This window comes from Tauraco erythrolophus, chromosome 3, assembly GCF_009769465.1.
Source record: "Tauraco erythrolophus isolate bTauEry1 chromosome 3, bTauEry1.pri, whole genome shotgun sequence".
Taxonomy (NCBI): domain Eukaryota; kingdom Metazoa; phylum Chordata; class Aves; order Musophagiformes; family Musophagidae; genus Tauraco; species Tauraco erythrolophus.
Genome location: NC_141467.1, coordinates 21,034,381 through 21,060,108, shown reverse-complemented (window position 1 = coordinate 21,060,108; position 25,728 = coordinate 21,034,381). Strand labels below are relative to the sequence as shown.

Sequence of the window (25,728 nt, the reverse complement as noted above, 5' to 3'; positions counted from 1 at the left end):
GAATAGAAGTTTCCCAAAGTATTTCCAGGCAGCAGTTGGTTATCCTATAGTAGCAGGCCCAAAGTTTCTGTGCGGTCTTGAATTCAAGGAATGCAAGGAATTGGTAGCATCTGCTGTCAGTGCAATCTAGACGTTAATGAAATATACGATTTTCTAGTTCAAGCCTTTGCATGCTCTACTGAACTATCCTGTATCCATCTTAGCACTCATTCATCTTTGTAAATGAAAATTACAAATTACTCCTTTCATGTGAGTAATGATTGAGATGAAGTTATTACAGATCAGGATAGATTCTGTCCTCATTTGCATACTATCTTGGGGATGAAGGAGAAGAGTGCACGTTTTCAAAGGAAAGAAAAAAAGCAAAGAAAGGTTGTGAATGCCAGCTGAGGCAGCCTCCTCCCTTTGCTCCCATCATCAGTGGGTTAGGATGGGATGGGTTAGTAAGAAAAAGAAATTGTTAATTCCCATGATACTGAAATAATATTCAGTTACAGAACAGAATATAGCACTTGTGTAATTTTGAAAGACATACTATTAAATAGTTATTTATATTGCATGCTCCCACAACAAAATGAGCACCTTGTTCCATTAACTTTGTTTGTATGCAGGTTAAATCTGACAGGAGGCATGTGTTTAAAACCTGCATTTGCAGAACAAATGTTCTGTATTTTGATGGATATAAGCAGACGATGAACATCCTGGAATGTAGATGAATATTCATGTTGCACTTAGTGTGTGGTTTGTAAGTAGTACTGTAACATTTTGCAACATTTCCGAACCACTGCTAGCCCTCACAGAAACAGAAGCTCAAGTTTAGATTTTTAAGAAAACACTGGAAAAATTTCATCTTACAATAAAGATACAGGTAATATACTATTCAAGCTACCTGCCTTTTTTTAGTAGATGGGATTTTGGAGAAAAAAATGGAATCTATATTCATAGTAGGTATCTCTATTAAGTCGTATTAAATGCCATAATAGAATCATAGAATCATAGAATGGTTAGGGTTGGAAAGGACCTCAAAGATCATCTAGTTCCAACCCCCCTGCCATGGGCAGAAAAATCCTCCACTACACCAGGTTGCCCAAAGCCTCATCCAACCTGGCCTGAACACTTCCAGAGATGGGGCAGCCACAACTTCTCTGGGCAACCTGTTCCAGTGCCTCACCACCCTCAATGTAAAAAATTTCTTCCTTATATCTAATCGAAATCTCCCCTCTTTCAGTTTAAAGCCATTGCCCCTTGTCCTATCACTACACGCCCTTGTAAAAAGTCCCTCTCCAGCTTTCTTGTAGGCCCCCTTTAGGTACTGGAAAGCTGCTATAAGATCACCCCGGAGCCTTCTCTTCTCCAGGCTGAACAGCCCCAACTCTCTCAGCCTGTCTTCATAGCAGAGGTGCTCCAGCCCTCGGATCATCTTTGTGGCCCTCCTCTGGACCCGCTCCAGCAGCTCCATGTCTTTCTTGTGCTGGGGACTCCAGAGCTGAATGTAGTATTCCAGGTGGGGTCTCACGAGAGCTGAGTAGAGGGGCAGAATCACCTCCCTCGACCTGCTGGCCACGCTCCTTTTGATACAGCCCAGGATACAGTTGGCTTTCTGGGCTGCCAGTGCACATTGCCGGCTCATGTTGAGCTTCTCATCCACCAGTACTCCCAAGTCCTTTTCCTCAGGGCTGCTCTCAATCCATTCTCTGCCCAGCCTGTACTTGTGCATGGGATTGCCCCGACCCACATGCAAGACCTTGCACTTGGCTTTGTTGAACTTCATGAGGTTCTCACAGGCCCACCTCTCCAGCCTGTCAAGGTCCCTCTGGATGGCATCCCTTCCCTCCAGCATGTCCACAACACCACACAACTTGGTGTCATCTGCAAACTTGCTGAGGGTGCACTCGATCCCACTGTCCATGTCTCCAACAAAGATGTTAAATAGCACTAGTCCCAGTACTGACCCCTGAGGAACACCACTCATCACAGGCCTCCACGTGGACATTGAACCATTGACCACAACTCTTTGAGTGCGACCATCCAGCCAATTCCTTATCCACCGAGTGGTCCATCCATCAAAACCATGTCTTTCCAGTTTAGAGACAAGGATGTCGTGTGGGACACTATCAAATGCTTTGGATAAGTCCAGGTAGACAATGTCAGTTGCTCTTCCCCTATCCATCAGTGCTGTAACCTCATCATAGAAGGCCACCAAATTAGTCAGGCAGGATTTGCCCTTAGTGAAGCCATGTTGGCTGTCACCAATCACCTCCTTATTTTCTATGTGCCTTAGCATAGTCGGCAGGAGTATCTGCTCCATGATGTTGCCGGGCACAGAGGTGAGACTGACTGGCCTGTAGTTCCCTGGGTCTTCTTTTTTCCCCTTTATAAAGATGGGGGCTGTGTTTCCCCTCTTCCAGTCATTGGGAACTTCACCAGATTGCCACGACCTCTGAAATATGATGGGTAGTGGCTTAGCAACTTCATCTGCCAGTTTGCTCAGGACCCGCGGATGCACCTCATCTGGTCCCCTGGACTTGTCCACCTTCAGGTTCTTAAGATGGTCTCGAAACTGATCTTCTCTTACAGTGGGTGGTTCTTCATTCTCCCAGTCCCTGCCATTGCCTTCTGTGACTTGGGCTGTGCCGCTGGAGCTCTTGCCAGTGAAGACTGAGGCAAAGAAGTCATTGAGAACCTCAGCCTTCTCCATATCCCGGGTAGCAGGTCCCCCGTTTCCTTCTGGAGAGGGCCTACATTTTCCCTAGATCTCTTTCTATCACTGACATATCTATAGAAGTTTTTCTTGTTGCCCTTGATGTCCCTGGCCAGATTTAACTCTATCAGGGCTTTAGCTTTCCTAGCCTGATCCCTGGTTGCTCGGACAATCACTCTGTATTCTTCCCAGGCTACCTGTCCTTGTTTCCACCCTCTGTAGGCCTTCTTTTTGTGCCTGAGTTGATCCAGGAGCTCCTTGGTCATCCATACAGGCCTCCTGGTGTTCCTGCCTGACTTAATATAGACGTGAACTTTCAAACAAACTGACATGAACATGTAGCTGCAGAACATTCGTTTGTTGCGAACTCCTTTTCCAGATTTTTATTGTATGGATTAACCTGCAATACTTGCCCAGCCTGAAGGCCTAAAAAATGAATGGAACTAAAACTGAATATTAGGTTTTTTGCATAGGATTTCTTTTGATCCCCTTTGAAATGCTTTGGAGCTAGTAACTTTTAGTTTTGTGATTTCAGTTGGCTTTTCAGAAAACCACATCTGATTGATTTTAGCTTTTGCTAAATATCAGGAAGCATGTTTCCTCTGGGGAAAAACCTCATAGCTCTGCAAGTCACGGCAGGTGCTTTACCTGAGAGTAAAATGACACAGCGAACCTCCTCTTCAGTCTCTGTTGTTTGTATTTTGTTGCCTGGAGCAGTGAACACATGGTTTTGCAGTTCAGTTACTGTGATTTTCTGCCAGATTTATTGTTGATGAACTGAGTGTCAGCATACTTGTTACGTAGATGGGATACTGTCTTCATAGCAAAGATTTTAACACGATATCCATTTGAATTTTTCCTGCTAAACTGACATTACTGCTATTGTATTTTTATATATAAAAAATACATAGCTTGTAGTCGTGTGAAAAGGTTAGACTGGAACACTGTGGGAGTTTTCCCATAGGGTTCATCTCTCAGATTACTGTAATGGAGACCAGCAAACTGTCTCCTGGCGTAGTTTTTTAGTCAAATACTTGCAAGAAATCTTTTCAGTACTAGGTAGTAAAACTTCAAGTTTAGTGAATTCTTATCAAATAAGCACAGAAAGCAGATGAAAACATCCAGTGTTGCTTCTCCCTTAACTACTGTATCAGTTCTGCTTTGTGGCATTGAAGTTCTGCAGATCAAGCCTCAGGACTTAGCAGAAGAGTCAGAAGACAGAGGTTTAAAGAAAACCTGCAAAGAATTTACTTGTCAACTTGATGTGTAATAGGTGCAGAAAGGGCAAACCAGATAGGAGATTGCAGTGTAGGAAGACCTCAGCAGATAGAGGGAAGAGGATGCTCACTGAAATAAGAACGGATAGATGTATGTGGGGGAAAAAAAAACATGGAAAGGAAAATTTGACTATTTTATTCAGGGCAGGGACATATGAGCAGGTAGAGGCAGAGAAATAGTTAAGAGATATCTGACTCATCCAAAATTCCACTTACATGTTTGCCAGACAAACTTTTTAATCATTTAAGTTATAGCTGCTGGATTGCTTATCGCTGCAGTCGCTCCCACGTAACTCACATTGTAGAATGAATGCTTTGCTTTACTTAACATGCAGCATCTGTCTGAGTCAAAATCTCTACCAAGCTCCAAAATGCAGTGGTTTTATTATGCTTGTAAAGCCTTTTTAGTGCAGTATTGTCTGCTGCTCTGGTCATGGTGTATGTTCTTGGATGTGTACCTGTATATTCATATCAGTACAACAGTGTACGGATACTTGTGCCAAGTACAAGGTTGTACCCTCAAGAATACCTTGAGCAACCTTGTGTTCTCACGTGCAGATCTCTTAGCTTCGTTCAAACACAGTCCAATGCTTGAGCTCTGATTGTCCCAAAATACTACTCCGGAAGAGTATCCTGGCACTCTGTATAGTGCCATATGGATATGAAAACGTAGCTAGGACAGCAGGCTGAAACTAAACACTTGTGATCGTGTTTAGTTAGAGTGAAAAATCAGTCCAAGAAACTAATCTTAAATCAAGTATTTATCTGTAGAACTACCTGCCTGACCCTTTCAAGTGTCCCAGACTTTCAGTTTCATTTCCACAGTTTTGCTGTTTCTCTGCTGATGCTTTTCTAGCTTGATGAAGACTGGGAGTGGAAAGATGAGATATGTGGTCCACCCAAACTGTAAGGTGATGGGAACACGCCAACAAACACTGGAAGGCAGCAGCTCTGGAAGAACAACAGGCTCACTATTTACTAGCTTTTATGTTTTCCCCTTGAGTCAGAGCAGCGGGAAAGAGAAAGTGCTGTCGGCAACTTTCCTCCTATGAGTTCCACCAGCTTCTGCACTTGCACCCTGACCTGCAACAAGCAGGAGGGCAAATCAGTGTGTATGAGATGGCAAGTTCTGTGCTAGCTGTCTCTGCTCTGTATGATGGGATGCCAAGTCAAGAGGAACTTTGAATTGGTTCTGCTTAAGCATTCTTCATTATAAATTCTCTGGAGAAGGCTAAATGTATTTTAACCCTGAGAAGATGTGTTTTGTTACACTATACCTGGAAGAATTGTTTTGTAAGGTAGAGAGGGAGCTTAGAACCGCTTTTGCAAGACAAAGTAGAAATAAAACCAGAGACTTTTAAAAATCTTCCGTGCCCCGTGTTCTTACAAGTTCTTTCTTCCAAGCGCAGTTTCTGTCTAGTGTCTCTTGGACCCATCTGGTTGCCTTGGAAGTTGCCCTTTTTCTTGCTCCTGAGGCTTACCTGGGCTTGATCCCTTGAGTATTAACAACCCCCAGGTATCTTAACAGATGAGAAACTCCCAGCTCTTTTCATGTTCCCTTTCACATGCCTGCATGCTGTTATCTGGAAGCGTCTCCTTGCAGGAGAGTTGTTTCAAAGCCAGAGCCATGTTCCCCCTCCTCACAAGGCTCCACCTGACCCAGCGCTTACTCCTCAGAGGAGCAGAATGTGCAGCCAGGTACATGTCTGGGAGGTGCTGTTGCCCTACGTCCATACTGCAGACTTTTTTTCTACAGACTTGCACAACTTAGATAGAAGAATTCAAATACATAGCTGTCAGTGGGAAAAAAAGAACCACCAACCTGTTAGCTGTTCGTTGTGCAGGCAGAAGTCTGAAAAACTACATTACTGATACAACAATATTGCAGTCTGGATAAGTTTTAGACAGAGTGTGAGATTGTGATGCAGATTTGAAGGAATGGGTGTTGTGTCAAGATGGCTGCACCTCAGTTGCTTCAAGCTATTAAAGACATAGTATATTTTGGACGTAGACCACATGTACCTATTGTTTTTAAGGATTTATGTTTTAGTAGATCCTTTTCTTGATTTCTGCTGGTGTTTTCAGTCTATGACTGTGGTCATGTCATCCTGATTCACTTAGTAATAACTTGGTGCAGTAGCATTAATAGTAGTGCCATGTGGATCACTAGATGAGAGTATTTAGTGTTTTAAGAGCTAACTGTGATTTGGTAGTTAATATATTTATTACCAGTGGTTAAAGGTCTAAAATCAATTAGTAGGAAAAGATTAGAGAATGTATGCTTAAACTGTTTATTTTCAAATCAACTGGGCCCAAAGGAATTCATCCTACAATACCTAGAAAACTACCTGAAATAATGTCATAGACATTAATGCTTATCTTCTCCAAACTTTTGGAGAGTGGATGAGATTCTGGAGGCCTGGAACTCAACATCTACTTCTCAAAAGTGGGAAAGGATTAGCGAAGGGAGGAATATAGGTCAACAAGTTTAGCATAATTCCAAGGAAAAATATTGAAACAAGTAGATTTTTAAACCTGAACAGTTACGAGGAGAGGAGAAAAGACTAACATAGATTAATTACACATAGCTTCTCATTGATAAATCCTGTTTATTCCTGACAAGGTAACAGGTCTTCTGGGTAGAAGTGAAAAAGCAGATGACATAGATCTTCCTTCTATTAAGCTATTAAAAATAGCTTCTATTTAAGCTATTTTAAAATAGCTTAGTTCAGTGTATCTGGCCCTAGCTTACTATGAGGATGTCACGTGAGACTACATTGCCATGAATGATAACTTGCTGGAAAACCTTACTCAGTAACAAAAGTTGTTAAGAGTCTTGCTGGATTGGAAAGCAGATTTCAAAACTTAAAAAAAAAAAAAAAAAATCTGTAGAAGTCTGTGTTTGGATACTAGTTCATGTTTTCAGTCAGAAAATCTACATGTTAGAGTAGAGATTATGCTTTTAAGATAAAGGCAAAAGAAGCTGGAAAAGGGATTTGAGTTCACCAGAACTGGATTACACTTCAGAATTATCTTGATGTGTGGGAGAATTGCGCTGCAAGAAAGATATGAATTTTATTAGCGACAAATACAAGGCGTGATGTACTGGCAGGAATAATCAGCTGAACACATACAGCACAGGGGTAGTTAGTGGCTGGGCAGCAGTTCCGAAGAAAAGTTGTATGGATGACAGTGGATAACCTGAATTCTGTCTGGCTTTACTCAGTATTTGAAAGATTTTGACCAAAGTTATGGTTATCAACTGGAGAGAGCTTGTAAAGAAGCAGTGAGAAAAATAAGGTGGCTAACTTCACATGGGAGAGATGGAAGAGACTGTGGTCAGCAAGAGAAGAGGAATCTAAAAGAGGGGTTCAGGTGATGTTCTTGATGGAGAGAGGAGAAGGAAGAACAAAGCTGATGCTAAGAGGGAGAAAATGTCTTCTTTTTTTTTTTCCCCCCTGTTGTGAACAGGAGAAACGAAACAAGCCAAAATTAAAGCAAGAGAGGTTTGAGCGTTAGACATTACAAGGAAGACTTATGGTGATAAAAATGCCTGGTGAAAGTGTGAGATTGGAGTCTTGAGTAACGAACAAGGCACAGATCTTTTGGGAGGGGCCTTAAGGTTGCACGTTCCTGCTGTTGGTAAGGAACGCACTAGGTGACCTCTTGAGGCTTCTCCCCACCCGGGGATTCTTCTGTTTGCAGTGGATGTGTCAAAGAAGGCACATTCTGAAAACTGAAAACCTTTAAGCAATTAGAAGACACTCAATGGTTGCATTCTTCTCAACATTAATATTCAAAATTATCTGCTTACTTTTTACTACGCTGCGCATCCTCAATTTACCTTACTGACACTGGCTCTTAGGCAAATATTGCTTGTAACTTGTTCCTTTTTCCAGGTGACAGAAATTGTATTCAGAAACACAATCTTATTCAGAGTATAAACTGAAACCACAAGCATGTAGTAGCTGATTGAAAGATATCTATGAGTTGTCAGCTAAGTGAAATTATAGTGAATGTCATTCACTGTGTTTATTGAAGATATAATTCACTGTGAATTTGTAATTAATGTGTTTAGTCATCAATTCCAATACCACATGTGACCCTAAATGTTTTTGACCCTACCAATGATGCCTTTCTTACTGGTTGGCAGAGGAATGCTTATTTCATATTTCATGATCTTCTCTCTTGTTACAGGTTTTGGGCTGGATCCGAAATGGAGAGTCGATGTTAAATGCTGGGCTTATCACTGCTAGCTCTTTGCAGGAGGCAGAACAATTACAGAGGGAGCATGAGCAGTTCCAACATGCAATAGAGGTAAAAGCACCATTTCAGTGACCATAGCCAAGAAGTCCTGTATTACAGTTCATAGGTCTCTGTAGATAGCACTGTTGAGTTCATGCTGTGGTATGTTTAGTTTAGGAAAAGCCCTTGATATCATCTTATGGGGGAGAGATAAAAATACCTACTGGGAAGGTAAGTTTTTATTCTTGTTCACTTTGGAGCTGCAATTCCTAGTGAACACATCTTCTCAGTACCTTTTTGCATCTTCATAAAGTGATAGCTGTTCACAGCAATTTTACTGAAAGTTGTGTTTCCCTTTGTTAGAATACAACATATAATGATAATTATTAAAGTTAAGAATAAATGGAACAGCAAACATCAGTTTTGGTATTCTGATATGGTCCTTTAATGTTTCCATTTTTGCTTGACAGTAAGTTTCACTGAAATTTGTGGTGCTATGTCCATGTCATGACTTCAAACTAAACTTATCAGATTGGCCATGTCTCTGCAAAAAATAGACGGAGATCTTAAGATTGACTAAAATGCAGTATTATTAGTTTGTATGCACAATTGAGGGACTTACAGTGATGCTGATTATATGTAGCTTATGCTTTTTAAGAACTTTACTTTTGTTGAAAGATTAACCAATGTTGCGATTTTTTGGGAAAACTGTTTTCGGAAGTACTATGTCTTGCAGTAACTCTTTAATGTCCGTTTGCTATTCAGTGGAGTTTTATGCTTACTCTCTTTTTTTTTCTTTTTTTTTCCTTTTTACAGTTTGCACTATATATACCCTCATTTTGAGAGCTTTGGTAACTCTTTAAGTGTAAAAATCATGACACCTCTAAGTATTTGTCAATTTAAGAATAAATGAATAGGAACCTTAAATTCTGTGTTTTCTGGGTCATTCTGTACTCAGATATAATAATACTTATTGTTGTTAGAGGTTCCAGATTTTAGGCAAGTACATGTTTACACAGAGAGCTAGAGTTAAAAATTTGCTTGCAATTAATGGAGAGTTTCTGCATGCTGGCACCTTCATTTGCTCACTACTGATGTGCAAAAGACTGCAGTAAAGCTGTGAGGACAGTAATAGCAATCAAGTGAAAATAAGATACATCCTTTCCATCTTCTTTTTTCTTACCATGAAGGGAAAGAAAATCAACCTGAAATTCATAATTACAACAAAGCATACGACTACATAGATATGCCACGTGTGGCTTAATGCCAGACAGTGGCTATTGCTTACAAACTGCTCATCGTTGTTCGTTTGATGATAAATCTCTACAAGATTTATTTCCTTTGTGTTTGCCTAGCAAAGTCATGCAGTGACTAATTTTAGATGGTTATTTTTAGTTGATGGGTGTTTGTGCGTGTGTATAGAAGAGTCATTGACACAGTGGAAATGTGAGCCTTTGAGGTCTTCAAGAAAATGAACTGAAGTGCTCCACTGAACTTCTGAATTTTCACCTCTTGTCAGAAAACGCATCAAAGTGCCCTGCAGGTTCAGCAGAAGGCAGAGGCAATGCTGCAGGCTAATCACTATGACATGGACATGATCCGGGAGTGTGCGGAGAAGGTTGCTTCCCATTGGCAGCAACTGATGCTAAAGATGGAGGACCGTCTCAAGCTTGTGAATGCCTCTGTTGCCTTCTATAAAACTTCTGAACAGGTACAGAAATGCTACATGATACGTGTCTGTCTTAGTTAATTCTTCAATGTGGCGCAAAACGGCATTACCTAAAAAAATGGTTGAGACTAGGTTTGGTTGTATTTACTAATTTGCTAACAACTGCAGTTATACAAAAAAAGCAAAAACAAATCCTCTTGCAAGCTGTCTTAGAAAAAGAAATATGTGTTGCAGCCTTTCAATATATAAAGGGGTCTTACAGGACAATGACTTTTTACCAAGGCCTGTAGTGACAGGACAAGGGGCAATGGCTTTAAGGGTAGATTTAGATTGGATGTAAGGAAGAAATTTTTTATGATGAGGCTGGTGAGACACTGGAACAGGTTGCCCAAAGAAGTTGTGGACGCCTCATCGCTGGAGGTACTGCAAGTCAGGTTGGACGAGGCTTTGAGCAACCTGATCTAGTGAAAGATGTTCCTGGCCCTGGCAGAGGGGGGGACTATTGATGATCTTTAAGGTCCTTTCCAACTCAAACCCTTCTATTATAAGTGAATAGTAGATAAATTGTACAAACTGCTAAGAGGCTGCAGTGTCTGGCTACACTTGCTTCAATGAACAAACTTCAAAGAAAGGTATATTACCAAAGTGCAGTGTTTATTAGTGAAAACTGAAATCTTCATCTGCCTCTTCTATTGCTCTCCACTTTAATATTCCTCAGATTCTTATTTTTAATTTGGAAAAGCCTTGTAAAACATTTTCAAGATGAAACACACTGTAAAAGTGCTTAGTTGGATTTCGGCTTATTTCAAGAAGTTTTGCTTAAACCATAAACAAGTTACACAGAGGTTTTAATTGAACTACTTCAGATGGCTAATTCTGGGTTTTGTGTGGGAGTTGGAGAAAAATCACCTTCATCCTACTTGTCCTCAGAACAGTTAGGGGAAAGGTTGGCAGAGTTACTTCCTCTGCCCATCCTGAACTGTGCAGTCAGAGGTAGAGAAAGATGAGCAACTTTAGGGACAGCCTTCTGAGCAATTCGTGTAAGCAATGAATTTTTCAATTCTTTTTTTGTTTTCAATTTTTGTCTTTCTGAATTATATTCAAGTTGGACTCCATTTTCCTGATAGGTGTGCAGTGTGCTAGAAAGCCTGGAGCAAGAATATAAGCGAGAAGAAGACTGGTGTGGGGGAGCAGACAAACTAGGTCCCAACTCTGAAACAGATCATGTAACTCCCATGATAAGCAAACACCTGGAACAGAAGGAGGCATTCCTAAAGGTAATGTTTGCCATTTTTTGGTGGTTGTTTTTGTCTTGGAAAGCATGCAGTCAAACGCTTACTCTTAACAGTGCTGAAATGTGTATGGAAAGCAACAGTGCCCATTCAAAAGCTGTAGGTATGTCCCATACTGCAAAGATGTGGGAAGCAGCACGTTAACTGCTTCTGGCAGTGATTGAGAATACTGCCAAGTGCATAAAATTGTAGCTAGTTTTATAAATATATTTCCTGGTGAACTTCAGTAGATGTCAGGTCTCCCACTGTGACTGAAGAGGAGCTGGGACAATCGAAGGGCTGCTTCCTTGGGAGAGAAGTGACACTCACATAGTGCCATTGCTGCCTGTGCATCAGAGCAACTCTTAAATGTGCTTGGACTACAGCAGAGTACAGAAAGAGGAAGTTGCTTGACAAGCATCTAAGAGTAGTTGGGTTTGTGTAATAACCTTCAGATAAATGATAAGTTTTTGTTCCAACTACTGTCCTAGTGAAGAGGGATATTGATCATGCTGAATAAATGTGTAACGGATGCTTGCAAAGCAGGGTAACTAACTCTGTCACCAAAGGCTTTTTCCAGCATCACCTTGAAAGATGTTGGAGTATAAAATGTAATTTTGTTGAAAGCCTTTTTGTTCTCAGTGCACAGATGAGAACGTTCAAAAACATATTAGGGTAGCTGTAAGTATACTGTCACATAGATCTTTCTACAGCTGGCATGTGAGTTTCCGGTCTTTTGGTTAAAACAATTTGAGAAATAACTTAGTGTCTCTGTTACTGGATCTAGCCATACTGCCTTTAGCTAACCTCTTAAAAGTAGCATTTTATGTTCTGCTGATTAAAAATAAGGCAGCCAGCCCCTATGTAGTACATGGTGTACATTAAGATGAAGAAGGCAGCTGAGCTGAGTCTTGGCCATACAGCATCGAGGACTGAAAGTTCTCAAGGCCTTATCGTAATGTTTTAAGGGCATGTCTTAATATTTTAGCACTTTTGGTTTCACTTCAGCAGAGCGTTTGCTTTTCGTTTAAAGTAGTGGTGGTATTTTGGAATATCCAGGTGTTTACATAAGCATGTGCACTCTGTTTATGCAATAAATAACTAAAGCGGCACATGGCATGTACACAAAACAAACTTCTCTGTGAGTTCTGAGTCATGCCGAAAGCTCTAGAGCAGATAATTGCTTTTCAGGATCTTCAGATAAAAAGCAATACCATTTTGTTTGGGGTTTTTTTCCTGCCGGATAAATAAGGATTAACTGTTAATTGTTAGGAAAACTATTTTAGTGCTTGGGTTGGCTTACTTGTAGAAGAATTTAACAAACAACGCTTTCTAAAATTGGTGAGGGTGGGAAATGCGCAGGAGCGTGAGTGAAGTTCTTCATCTCTTTCTGGATGTATATGTGTGCATCTTCAAAGAAAGTAATACCCCTAACTCCCTAGGCTTGCACGCTGGCTCGGAGGAATGCTGATGTCTTCCTGAAATACCTGCACAGGAACAGCGTAAACATGCCAGGGATGGTGACACACATCAAAGCACCTGAACAACAAGTCAAAAGTAAGGGGTTTCTTGTTCTTTTTTTCTTCTCCAAAGAACGTGATCATCATGTGTTTTGGTGTGTGTGATGATGGGAGAATGAAGCCTGCCCAAGTGGAAAGGGTTTTGTCAGGCTTAACAGGAAATAATTAAAATTGTTTGCACACTTCGAAGGAGCTGCCAGTCATTAAATTCCCTTGTACCCAAATGAAGTTGCTTTGAATTTATTTATCTCCTGCTTACACTTAATCTTCTTTCAATTTGAGACTCAAGTGTGCTGCCTTTGTTCTGAGAATGAGATAGTAAACTTCCACGTGACAATGTTTGGTCCGAAGCCAAGTGGGAGCTGATCACTGTAAGCTTACTCAGTATGTTAGTGTGGTGCATTCTGCGAGTTCCTTGGGAGTGCCAGGGTGATACAAGATAATCCCTTGGATGATGCCTTTGGGCTCTTCATATGGTCGAATCAGTATTAAGGAACTTCATGAAGTATAAGATAACTGACATCATGTTTAAATTAGATGTGTAGATAGGTAGTAGCTGAGATGAGGCAGGAAAGAACTAATATATGGGGCTTGACTTTTGTTACGATTGATTCAATGTAGTGCAGCTTTCAGGTGTAACGTGCTGTAGGGAATGGAGTAGAGAGAAATCTGTACGGCTTTCAGGGACAAAAGGACAGACATTAATAGGGTATGCATAACTGATGAGTGGGGTAGGCAGAACAGAGATCAGAGAGGTTCAGAAATAAATACTGCCTTTTACTCATTTATTTTCCAGTTGTATCCTGCTTGATGCGTTTGAAGCTGTGACTGTACACTCAGGCCATGCTACAGACTCAAAACCAGAGAAGTCTAATTGTCTAATTAATTGCTGTTTGCAGCTACCCAAAGGGGAGTTATGCAGAGGATGGAGCCCAGCTCAGAGGATCACAGCAATAGGACCAGATGAAAAAGTTGCAGCGAGGAAAATTCTGGATGGATATAAGGAGAAAGTGTTACAGGAAGAGTGAGAAAGCTCTGAGTAGATCAGGTAGCCCAGAGAGGTGGTAAAATCTGCCCTTGGGAATTTTTAAAACTCAGTTGAACAAGCCCCTGAAAACCTTTCAAGTGAGTCCTGCTTTGAGAAGGACATTGGAACAGATGGCTTCCAGAGGTCACTTCCACTCTGAGTTATTTGATGACTCTATCAGAAAAGGACATGCTTCCTGTTTTACTTTACTACAAAGGGAAAACAGTTTGTATTAAACTTACCCGTGTATCTGATGGTACTCAAATTGAAAATCTCCCTGTGTTGAATTTTTTGTGTTGGAGAGGTAATAGAGTTTTGGCCATACTTTTCACTTAGGAAATAATCGGATTGTGGCAGTTGAACCTTTAAGCATGTAGAGCTAAGATAAAGGATTGTTTTTGCTCTGTCCTCAAGGCATCAACATTTACAGAACTGTACAAGACAAAATCTCAACACAAATTCAGTATCAATAACTGAAGAAGCGTTGCTGACGTTTGTCACTTAGCTCTTCTCTTAATAGTAGACGAAGAAAACAAAGCAGAGGCAAGCAGGAAGTTGTAGCTATCACATTTATTTAGTATAAGAAAAAAATGTCAGGGCTTTTAGACAAATTCTTTTAAAATTCATCTCTGAAAGCTGTTTGTGTAGAAGCAGTCATTCTGAGAAAGATAAATGTGTTCCAAGGAGGAAAGAGTATAAAAGTCTCTGCTAATGTCCTTAAGAATAATTATATGTCAGAATCATAGTGCTGTGCATGTTCTGTGTACATTTAAAATCCTGGATGAATGATACATGTTTAAAAAGTACATTATGAAAGTTTGGAAGACAAAAAAGCAATAAAAATCCCCAATCAGATAAAAAATAAGCTCTGTGCTCTAATGCCTTTTCTCCATGAGCCATGTAATATATGCTTCTGAGAATTAAACATGAGTCAAAATAAAACTAGCGAGGACTGTCCTTCCTTTTAGGTCTTAATGGTATGGTGGTAGCTGAGCAAGTGATTTGAAAGTTCACCCTGATCTTCCTGTTCAAATACGTGTGTAAGGGAAAAAATATCTTTTCATCTCTTTCTAAATAGATAGAGGAAAAAAAAAAATAATTAGTGCTTATTTCGTTTTGATGAGATACAGGTTAGGTGTGTTCTGCTGGACAGTTACACACTGTCATACTCTGGTGTATGCTTGAAACAGTGCTGGATTGTGATCAGTATATAGTATATAAACAAACACTTTAGAAAACTCGACTAACCCTTTAGTTTCTGCAGAACTGCTGAACTTTTTTGAAAAATTCATTCAGTGACATACTTGATCGTCATTCCCAGTTGCAGATTATGGTGTCTAGAAAAGCTGTGTGTTAATCTAGGCAAAGTTTCACTAAGCACATGCTTCATGGGAAATAGGAACTGCAGTGGAACTGAACTCTGAGAGATGTCCTTCTATCCCTTCCTACCAGTGTAAATAATTTCATTGACCTGCGGTTAAGAGTATCCAAATACTGTACCAGACACCATGCCGAAGCTGAATTTTAGGAAGGAGTTGTGGCCTGAAACTGTGCTGTGGCAGATGGATTCAGTTGGTGACAATTACTGTAAGCTCCGAAACAGAGCACCATCATCTTTGGTCCTGCCGCTGGTTTCATGTGCTGCGTTGTTACCTCTGTGTCTGCTGCACGGGCTGCAACTAAACTGTCAGCGCAGGAACTTGTCTAGTGGTGCTTATGTTTTTGAAAAGATTGATAGAATGCAGGATGCACAGACACAGCTGAAAGCTCTCCAATCCTGACAGAGCCTGGAGAATAAGCTAAAAGTTAAGGAACCAATCCTAACAAACGCTGGAATCAAAGAAAATAACAACAACAGGGACTACAGTTCAGAAGACTTGAGATAGAGCTGCTTATCCAAACCTAGTATTAAATGTTATGTTCTATACCTACCTTCCTTTGAGTATTTTATAGAATATTTTTTCTTTTCATTGCCAGTCCAAGAAATTAGTGGCAATAACACTAACGGTGCCCGGCCAAATGTCTCTCACTGGCTTGCCATCTGTATCGTGTCCTGACAGAACAAATGCTGTTCCAATTAGCTAAATTCACCTTGTTTGCTCTTTGTCAGAACCACTTCCCTTGCGTCACTATCAAGATGTCTCTTTTTATATGCTGTGTCCAGTTAGGTGTAATACATTGCATAATGATAATTGCGTCCCAACAACTCCACGTCACCCCCAAAATCTGACGTGTGTTCTGAGCAAGTGTTTTGGAGGTGGCGTAAGGCAGAAATAAAACTGAGAAAGCAGGTGAGACTCATAGCAGATCAGCTTATGGCTTGGCTACGGGACGGATCAGTTGAGGCATGTTTGAGGGTAGCCTGCCCAGCAGGAAGAAAACCTTGGCTGCAGTGACTAGATTCTGACCAAAAGCAAGTCCTGGGTGATCTCAACACTCTGTGGCAAGTGGGAACACGGTGCTTCCAAGCAGGAGGATGTTGGCAACAATGCAGACAGGTTTCATAATCCTCAGGGAGGCTGTGACAAGTGATTGTAATGGGTCTCAGATCACTGATAGAGATAGAAAGAGATGCTTTTCCCCTCAGGCTCCTTTTATTTGAGCTTCTCTCTCAGACTGTTTCTTGGAGTTGTTAGCTTTTGGGCTGCAGGGCATGGTGGACCTGCACAGTGGGGCAGTGGAATGCAGAGGCCTTAAAAGACCTAGCACCTGGTAGCCTGCATGTATAATTATGGAAAATAGCCAGCTGTGAGTATAAGTAGAAAAGCAAGTAAAGTGTTAGTGTGAAGAATGAGCCTTTTTTGTGGTCTCCTCTGCTTCCGGTAGACATCCCCTTGAATTCTGTGCACTTCCAACAGCACCACCCGGCAGAGACATTGGGTGTCCCCATTTCGTGTATTTCAGCTTGTCATCTGGACAGTAGCCACAAAGTCTGGTAGGGCTTGCTGCTTTAGAAGAAGCAATGGGTAAAGTGAGCTTTGCAAGAAACTGCTAAGGTTTCTTAGAAGGAAAAAAAAAAAACAAAAAACAAAAAACGAAACAAAACAAAAAAACCTTGGAGAAGCAGAGTTCAGATAAAATGTTGTGCATATTGTAAGCAGGTGGTCTTCACTATCCAGGAAGAATTTTTAAGCCAGACATCACAGAATCACAGAATGTTAGGGACTGGAAGGGACCTCAAAGGATCATCTAGTCCAATCCCCCTGCCTGAGCAGGACCACCTAGATTAGATCACACAAGAATGCGTCCAGGTGGGTTTTGAACATCTCCAGAGAAGGAGGCTCCACAACCTCTCTGGGCAGCCTGTTCCAGTCTTCTCTTACCCTTACTGTGAAGAAGTTCTTCCTCATGTTTAAGCAGAACCTCCTATGTTCCAGCTTATATCCATTTCCCCTTGTCCTATCGTTGGACGCCAGTGAGAAGAGCCTGGCTCCATCCTCATGACAGTCACTCTTTACATATTTATAAACATTAATGAGGTCCCCCTCAGTCTCCTCTTCTCCAGGCTAAAGAGACCCAGCTCCCTCAGCCTGTCCTCATAAGGGAGATGCTCCACGCCCTTAATCATCTTTGTGGCCCTGCGCTGGACTCTCTCAAGCAGTTCCTTGTCCTTCTTGAACTGAGGGGCCCAGAACTGGACACAATATTCCAGATGCGGCATCACCAGGGCAGAGTAGAGGAGGAGGAGACCCTCTCTCAACCTACTAACCACACCCCTTCTAATACACCCCAGGATGCCATTGGCCTTCTTGGCCACAAGGGCACGTTGCTGGCTCATGGTCATCCTGCTGTCCACCAGGACTCCCAGGTCCCTTTCACCGATGCTGTTCCCCAACAGTTCAGTCCCCAACTTGTACTGCCACATGGGGTTGTTCTTACCCAAATGCAAGACTCTACACTTGCCCTTGTTGTATTTCTTTAAATTTCTCCCCGACCAATTCTCCAGCCTGTCCAGGTCTCTCTGAATGGCAGCACAGCCTTCTGGTGTGTCAGCCACTCCTCCCAGTTTAGTGTCATCAGCAAACTTGCTGACCATGCACTCGATTCCCTCATCCAAGTCATCGATGAATATGTTGAACAATACAGGTCTCAGTACCGACCCTTGAGGGACTCCACTGGATACAGGCCTCCAACTGGACTCTGTCCCATTGACCACTACTCTCTGGCTTCTATCCTTCAGCCAGTTCACAATCCACCTCACTACCTGATCCTCCAGACCACACTTCCTCAGTTTAGCTGTGAGGATGCCGTGGGAGACTGTGTCAAATGCTTTACTGAAGTCAAGATAGACCACATCCACTGCTTTGCCGTCATCCACCCACTGGGTGATGTCCTCATGAAAGGCTATCAGGTTTGTCAAGCACGACTTCCCCTTAGTGAAGCCATGTTGACTGCCCCTAATGACCCTCTTATCCTTGATATGCCTAGAGACAGCACCAAGGATAAGTTGTTCCATTATCTTTCCAGGGATGGAGGTGAGGCTGACCGGTCTACAGTTACCTGGGTCTTCCTTCTTGCCCTTTTTGAAGACCAGAGTGACATTTGCTTTCCTCCAGTCCTCAGGCACCTCTCCCGTTCCCCATGATTTAGCAAAGATGATGGAGAGTGGCCTGGCAATGACATCTGCCAGCTCCCTCAGCAGCCGCAGGTGCATCCCATCAGGACCCATGGACTTATGGATTGCCAGGTTGCTGAACTGGTCCCTAACCAAGTCCTCATCAACCAGGGTAGACTCCTCCTCTATCCTGACTTCCTCAGGAGCCTCAGGGTTCCAGGGCTCATCAGGATAGTCTCCAGCAGTATAGACTGAGGCAAAGAAGGCATTCAGTAACTCTGCCTTCTTCTTATCCTCTGTCACCGGGACACCCTCCTCATTCACCAGTGGGCCTACATTGCCTCTAGTGTTAGTTTTATCTGCAATGTATTTGAAGAAGCCCTTTCTGTTGTCCTTGACCTTTCTTGCAAGGTTTAATTCCAAGGAGTTCTTAGCTTTCCTAGTTGCTTCCCTACATCCTCTGACAGCAGACCTATATTCCTCCCAAGTGGCCTGCCCCTTCTTCCATGATCTGTACACTCTCTTTTTCCACTTGAGTTTGCCCAACAGTTCCCCATTTAACCATGCAGGTCTCTTGGTACCCTTTCTTGACTTCCTGCCTGTTGGGATGCACTGGTCTTGGGCTCGGAAGAAGAGGTCTTTGAAGGCTAACCAACTATCTTGGGCCCCTTTACCTTTCAGTACGCTGTCCCATGGGATTTCTCCCCACTGAAGGCCAGGGTTCATCTGGAATTGCAGGTTAACGGTAGAATTTGGATGTGACTTCTCAATGGCAGTTTCTGGTATTCAGGAATGGAATAGCAAATTGTGGAATTAATTATTTGATTATCTGGAAATTCTCTCAATGCTTAATGAACACTCATATTTGAACAAGTCAACTTACTCAATTACACTGCTGTTGGTTTAGATTATTTTTTTTGAAAGGGAGTTATAAACTTAGTGGTCGTATATTTTTCGTCACTTGGGTTTCTGTCCATTTAACATCTGCTTATGTTGCATTTGTTCTTGTAGTGACCTAGGTTATGTATTTGCCCGTATGTATTAAATTATTGAAATATTTTATAGGGGACAGGTATATTGAGAAAAGTTGTGGGTTTTTTTTAATTATGATTAATATGAGACGTTAAGCATGTCGTGATTACTGGTGCATGCTTGTTCTTTCTGAGGAAACCCCATCAAGAACCGTCTTTATCAGAGTACATTTTCAGTTCTGTTGTAAGCAGTAGCAGTCCCCACATGAAGAATATATGAGAGAAAACAGGTTTCAGTAGTAAGTATTAATTGCATCTCTAGTTTCTTTAACCGACATTTCTGTAAATAATAATGAAAAAGGAACGTTCTGTGTTTCATGAATATCAGGGAAAGCAGCAAAACAAAGAGTAACAGAAAGAGTAAGTGTGTTGTAAATTCTACACTATAAAGTACTTTATTCTGCTGATTTTATTGTGATATTTCAAAATCATTTTTCATAACATCTGTTGAAACTATTTTCATTTTTCCAGATATCTTGAATGAACTCTTCCAGAGGGAGAACCGTGTGCTGCATTATTGGACCATGCGTAAAAGGCGTCTTGATCAATGCCAACAGTATGTGGTGTTTGAAAGAAGTGCCAAGCAGGTGAGGGTTTTATATAAAAATCCTCTTCAGTGTGATTGAGATTTGACATGCACTGACTTGTCCCACAATAACAAATTTTCCATTGACTTCAAATGACTGAAAGATCTATGATTAAATAGAAAGTAAGTGAAATTACTTGCTTTTCCTTTAATACAGAACAACTACGTGCATCGAGGCAGGGTATCTTTACTGCTGTAACTTAAAAGTAGTGTTTTGCTTCTGCCAGCTTGATCTGGTGCTGGCAAATCTCATTTCTGCAAGCTCGTGTTTGACAAATTGTTATGCTTGTTGACTTTTTCACACACACCTAATTTGACTGGGGAAATAACAGGCAGCAACATTTTTCTGATGTTGGAGGGAAAGAACCATCTAATTAAGTTGATTGGCAGTTCTAGAAAACCAGCAAGTTGGATAACTCATTAAACGATAATAACTGAATTCCTTTGGTTTTGCAGTTCTCTGTGTACTTGGTTTCATGGTTTCTTGCATGGTAGATCCACCTCTTTGTATTTTGTTGAATTTATTGTTCTGGAAAGAGCTATTAAGTAACTACCACACACAAAAAATCCCCTTCACTAATCAAAACACGAGGCTTAAAAATAAGTAGGGGGTTTCAAGGCAGAATTAGGAACTAGAATGATCTGCAATGGTTTTTTACTTTTTTTTTTTTTTTTTCAAACTGGATATAGGACAAAGAAAGGAAGCTATCTGTTCCTGTTCTGCTGAAAAGGACACAACGCCCATAGTGTGAAATATAGTTAGATCTACTTTAAAGGACTCAAAAAAAGCTAATTTTTTATTTCTGTTTGACAGGCAATGTAGACAGAGGGTTAAATACTAGTGGTCTGTTTTGATCTCTTGAAAGATTTCTAGTCTGTGTTTCATGCTTTCACAAAGGAAGTAAGGCAAGATAAATCTTGGAGTGAAGTTGAAGACTAATACCTCTTTAAAACACCACCACCACCCCTTCCCTGCCCTGCACCCCACTTTTGAATAACCTTAACTCAAACCTCTGCCAAGCGCATGACCTACTTGCTGTTGTATAGAGATTACTGACTAACATCCAAACACTGGAGATAAAGATCTGTCAGCGTTTTCATTGTAAATTCAGCAATCACCAGTTCAGTCATCGAAAAGCAAATCAAATCCTATATGGACTCCACACTGATTAGCCAAAAAGTGGAAACGTTGCTGTCTTCATTGAGATTTTTTGTTTGGAAGTTGGAAGAATCCATTCTTTGTGCTTTCGGAACTTGATGCCCTGCAATGGGAGCAGATACCATAGCAGTTTGCAAGGACAAGGGTAGACTCTGAAATCGTTCCAGAGTTAAGGACTCACCTCATCACTAAATTGATTTCTCCAGTTCTTGTACAGTGGTATGTGTCTCCAACATACAATCCTGATCCTTGCATGAAACGAGAGCTGATCTAAAATGTAGGAATTAAGATCGAGATGAACTTTCTGTCATATTGTGGCTCTAGAGAGCTGCCAAAAGTTATGATATGACAGCATTTAGGGAGGGAAAGTTTTTTTGTTTGTTATTCATTCCAGCATTGTGCAGTAAACACACCAAAAAAGATGGAGGTTAAAAAGTGGAAAGCGAGAAGTAGCAAAATAAATATTTCTAATATCAGTGATAGCAATGCTGCTTGTCCGTATCAGTCTTCATTTGCAAAGACTGACATTAGAATGACAAGGGGTATCGTACAGGTGGTTGGTTGAAATGTCTTTTTTCTTGACAGTAGTCCAAGAGTTGTTTGTTTCCATCAGCGATGCTTGAAAAGTACAGGCCCATCTCATCAGGCTTTCATCTGCCCTAGTATGTGACTAGGTAAATGGTGTCCTAGTGTTCACATTCAGGGTTGAATTTTGAGAGCTTTCTACTCACTTTAATTTTTGTACCAAGAGGCAAAAGCAGCCTAAGCGGAAGGAAGATAATCAAAGTTCTGTAGTCAGAGACTTGATGAGCTTAAATTGTTGGTGGAATTATAATACAGACGATACCTTTTCTGATTCAGTGTAAGGTTATCATAGAATCATAGAATGGCATAGGCTGGAAGGGACCTTAGAGATCATCTAATCCAACCTCCCTGTCATGGGCAGGGACGCCTCTCAACTAGACCAGGCTACTCAAGGCTCTGTCCAACTTGTCCTTGAACACCTCCAGGGAGGGGGCATCCACAACTTCTGTGTTATGCTCGTGAAAAATACGAAGATAAAACCTTTCCTGTTCTTGGTAATGTGATAGATAAAAGGGTAAACTGAAAGTATGTGAAGTAAAAGGAAGAATGAATAACCATTAGCAATCCACTATGTTTTCTCTTGGAGTATTAAGTTTTTGTCTAGTGCTGTATGTATGTATGTACTGAAGATGCAGAAGATACACATGCAAGTATCAAGTAACAAGACAGTTCTAAGCAAGATATATTAAACTCTTTGAACATCTGATATTGGCTTTGTCAGAACCAAGAAGTTTGTAAGTTCATATGCCTCTGTGTGCTGCTTTAGGAGCCTGTGTTTAAAGCTGCAAAACAACTTGATGATGTCAGTCTTCAGTTACATTTTTTAATTTTACTGTCATGTGGCAGTTTGAGAGGACTTTCTTTTTCCCCCCCAATAGCCAGAGAGTAGGATTCCTTGCAACCACTGAGTTATGCTTAAAAGGGTAATAAATATCCATGTGATTAGAACATAGATAATAACATAGATCAGCATGGTTCACAACAGTGAGAGAGTAAGGTGTCAGGATGTGACAGGGAAACAATTTTAGTTTGTGGTTCTTAGTTCGTCTTTTACTACCTATGCATAAATTAACTGGTTTAACTGATACATCTGGCCATTCCTCTTCTGCTGCAGGTTTAATTTCTAGGAGTACATGTACATGTACAGACCATACTTTGTGAGACTGGAATACATGTCAGCTAAAGAGTGAAACGACAGTTAAGTCTTATGTGTTTGGAAAGTTTAGCCTACACATTTGGCAGTCTTACCTACATTGTTACAAGTTGGAAAATGCATATTTCTGAGTACAGCTGTCCTGTGTTACACCAAAAAAAGTGATTTTTTTTCTCAGTTGGGGAGTATACTAACAAAAGTGTAGATGTAGTCGGTTAGAAACTTTTAATAGTGGACACTATAGTCCTGTAGTAGTGGACTTCCCTGAAGTATTCACATTCATGTGTCAGTCATTTATTTCTTTAAACATTGCTTCATAGACTAAGTGAATTATTTCAGAGTTACAAACCATTTGATGTTGTAGAGGTGATGTTACGATTTCCGTGAGTGACATAGAGTAAAATTTACCTGTGGCCAATCTGTGTTTGTGAAATACTGAGTACAGGTGGTTTCTGTTGGCAAACGTATATTGCCTTATCTCTTACTTTTCCTTCGTTCTTACTTTAGGCTCTAGAATGGATTCATGACAATGGAGAGTTTTATTTATCTACACATACTTCCACTGGCTCCAGTATCCAGCACACTCAAGAGTTATTAAAAGAACATGAAGAATTTCAGATCACAGCAAAGGTAAAATAAATTTTAAAAAGTATGTAACAGTAAAAAAAAAAAAAAAAAAAAAAAAAAAAACCACCAAAAAACAACCAAACCGCAAAACAAAAAAAAAACAACAAACAAACAGAACAACCCAAATTTCCCCTGTCCCTCCCAAAAAAAACCCCAAGGATGTGTCCATCAAGATTTGTTTACTTGCAGTGGCTTTCTGTCTGTATTTCTGCTGGGAATAGAGTAAACCAAAAGATAATCAGAAGATAATCACTGTTACTGGAGCTCCATCAGCCCAGTGTGCTGTTGATTTCTCATCTCAGAATCATAGTGAGATAAGCTTAGAAATGTTTTTAAAAAATCTGCGTGCCTTGCAGGGCCTTTGATTTCCACTTTCATATCCTCATGTCTGTGGATTACTGCATGTTCATTTAGGATATGAAATACAACAAGACATATTATTATTCAACGGTGATTTAATTAGAAAATAGTAGAAAAATTAAAGCTTTACTTGTTAGGTTACTCATTTTATTAAAATATTCCGTGATTCTGCTGTAACTTTTTGAGCCATGGCAGCAGTATGTTATTGTACATCTCTGGAGGCCCATAAAGAGATGCAGATGTCACTTTTGAGGCTTACTAGTTCTCCCATGTGAAAGACAGGCAACTAGTGTGTGGCTGAAGTACCTGAGCTTATGTAGCCTTGTCCTTGAAGATGGAGTTGGTCATGGGACATGTGGGAAGGGAGAAAAGAAAATTCAGAAAGAAGAGGCATCGCTTTTGCTTTTCAAACCTGGATTTTCTTCCTTCTGCGTTTTGCTCCAGTCTTTGTTCTGCTGGATCCCTTCCAGCAGGCAGAGCACCGCTGCCCCCCTTGTTTCCTCTGTGGGTCGGTGGATGACGTGGGTGCCCCTTTCGAAAGGATGTTGTTAGTGCCACTCCCTTGGCGTTTTGCTACCTGTTGGGAGGATGTACTAGCCCTTGCTGATTCCATAGTGAAAAGAAACGCTTGGATGAGGGACTATTAGGAAAGAAAAAGAATAAAATAAATAAGAAGGACAAACTGTTGACTTTTCCAATGGACATTAAAAAAGTCAAGTTTTTATTTTCTGTTTTGCTTAACTCCCTGTTATCAAGGGCCTGACAATACACTGAAATCTGACATGGCATCAGAGAGAGGGGGAGGTGTAGGATTAACTGATCCACTGTGGATGATTTATGATATACCTGAAAGTGCATACCCTCAGGCAGCTTGTTAATTGGGAAAAGCACTTAGGTACAGATTTGGTAGTGGCTACTTGTTCTCTTAGTTTCTCTCAAACAACTGTGTGACAACAAAACATAGTATAAAAAAGATCTGAAGAATATAGTCCTAATCTGTTAAAGTGTAAGTGTGTGACAAGACTTATCTCCATCTCAACATTTCGGTGATGTCTAAAGGAGGTAGGTTCCTGAGACTGTGGGCTAGGTCCAATACAAGTGCTCCAGTGATAATGTGCAAAATATCCTTCCTCTTTGGCGTCAAACCCTCTTTGTATTGAGGTGAGGAGAATAGCCATGCTCTGAAAAGCTGGTTTAGCAGAATTTAATCTCTGGATTAGATATGGAGCATATTTTTGAAAGAAAAATAAACAACCTGTTTCTAGTCGTGTAATAATAAACCCCAAGGAAACCTATATTCATCTTGTGCTATTTTTATTAAGAAAAAGTTATCTGTTTAAAGGAGTTCTGGGAAGAGAGAGGAGGAAGCTGACTCCTTTGATGGCTTCTCCAACTGCACTTAGTAGCAGATTAAGCAAAATGACCTCCTTCATGACAGGTAGAGCTAGTAACTGTTCGATGTTTTCCTGTTTTTATAGCAAACCAAAGAGAGGGTGAAGTTGTTGATACAGCTGGCTGATGGCTTTTGTGAAAAAGGGCATGCTCATGCAACAGAGATTAAAAAATGTGTCACAGCAGTGGATAAGAGGTACAGAGACTTTTCCCTGCGCATGGAGAAATACAGGACCTCTTTAGAGAAAGCTCTGGGTATTTCCTCTGATTCCAATAAATCGGTAAGAGAAATTTGAGCGTGATGACAGACGAACAAGCTTTGCTTGCATTTGATTTAGCTATCGTTTTCTCTTGTCTCCTTCCTTAATCAATTCTTCCTTTCTTTAATAAAGAGCAAAAGCTTGCAGCTGGATATAATCCCAGCCAGTGTCCCTGGGTCAGAGGTGAAACTGCGTGATGCTGCTCATGAGCTTAACGAAGAGAAAAGAAAGTCTGCCCGCAGGAAAGAGTAATAAATTTATTTATTTTTAATCAATGAGAATGCATAAATCAATCCTGATAATGAAACAA

At 40.8% G+C, this 25,728-nt stretch overlaps 1 protein-coding gene across 1 annotated transcript in view; it reads left to right on the top strand.

Moving 5' to 3' along the window:
* TRIO (trio Rho guanine nucleotide exchange factor) overlaps positions 1–25,728 on the top strand; it is a 261,915-nt gene that overhangs the window by 142,698 nt on the left and 93,489 nt on the right. The window contains exons 16-23 of the mRNA XM_086608471.1: positions 8,176–8,295; positions 9,743–9,934; positions 11,020–11,169; positions 12,606–12,720; positions 19,768–19,883; positions 23,287–23,409; positions 25,245–25,439; positions 25,551–25,666. Coding sequence (XP_086464597.1) covers positions 8,176–8,295; positions 9,743–9,934; positions 11,020–11,169; positions 12,606–12,720; positions 19,768–19,883; positions 23,287–23,409; positions 25,245–25,439; positions 25,551–25,666 — 1,127 coding nt within the window. The remainder of the gene's footprint in view (positions 1–8,175; positions 8,296–9,742; positions 9,935–11,019; positions 11,170–12,605; positions 12,721–19,767; positions 19,884–23,286; positions 23,410–25,244; positions 25,440–25,550; positions 25,667–25,728) is intronic.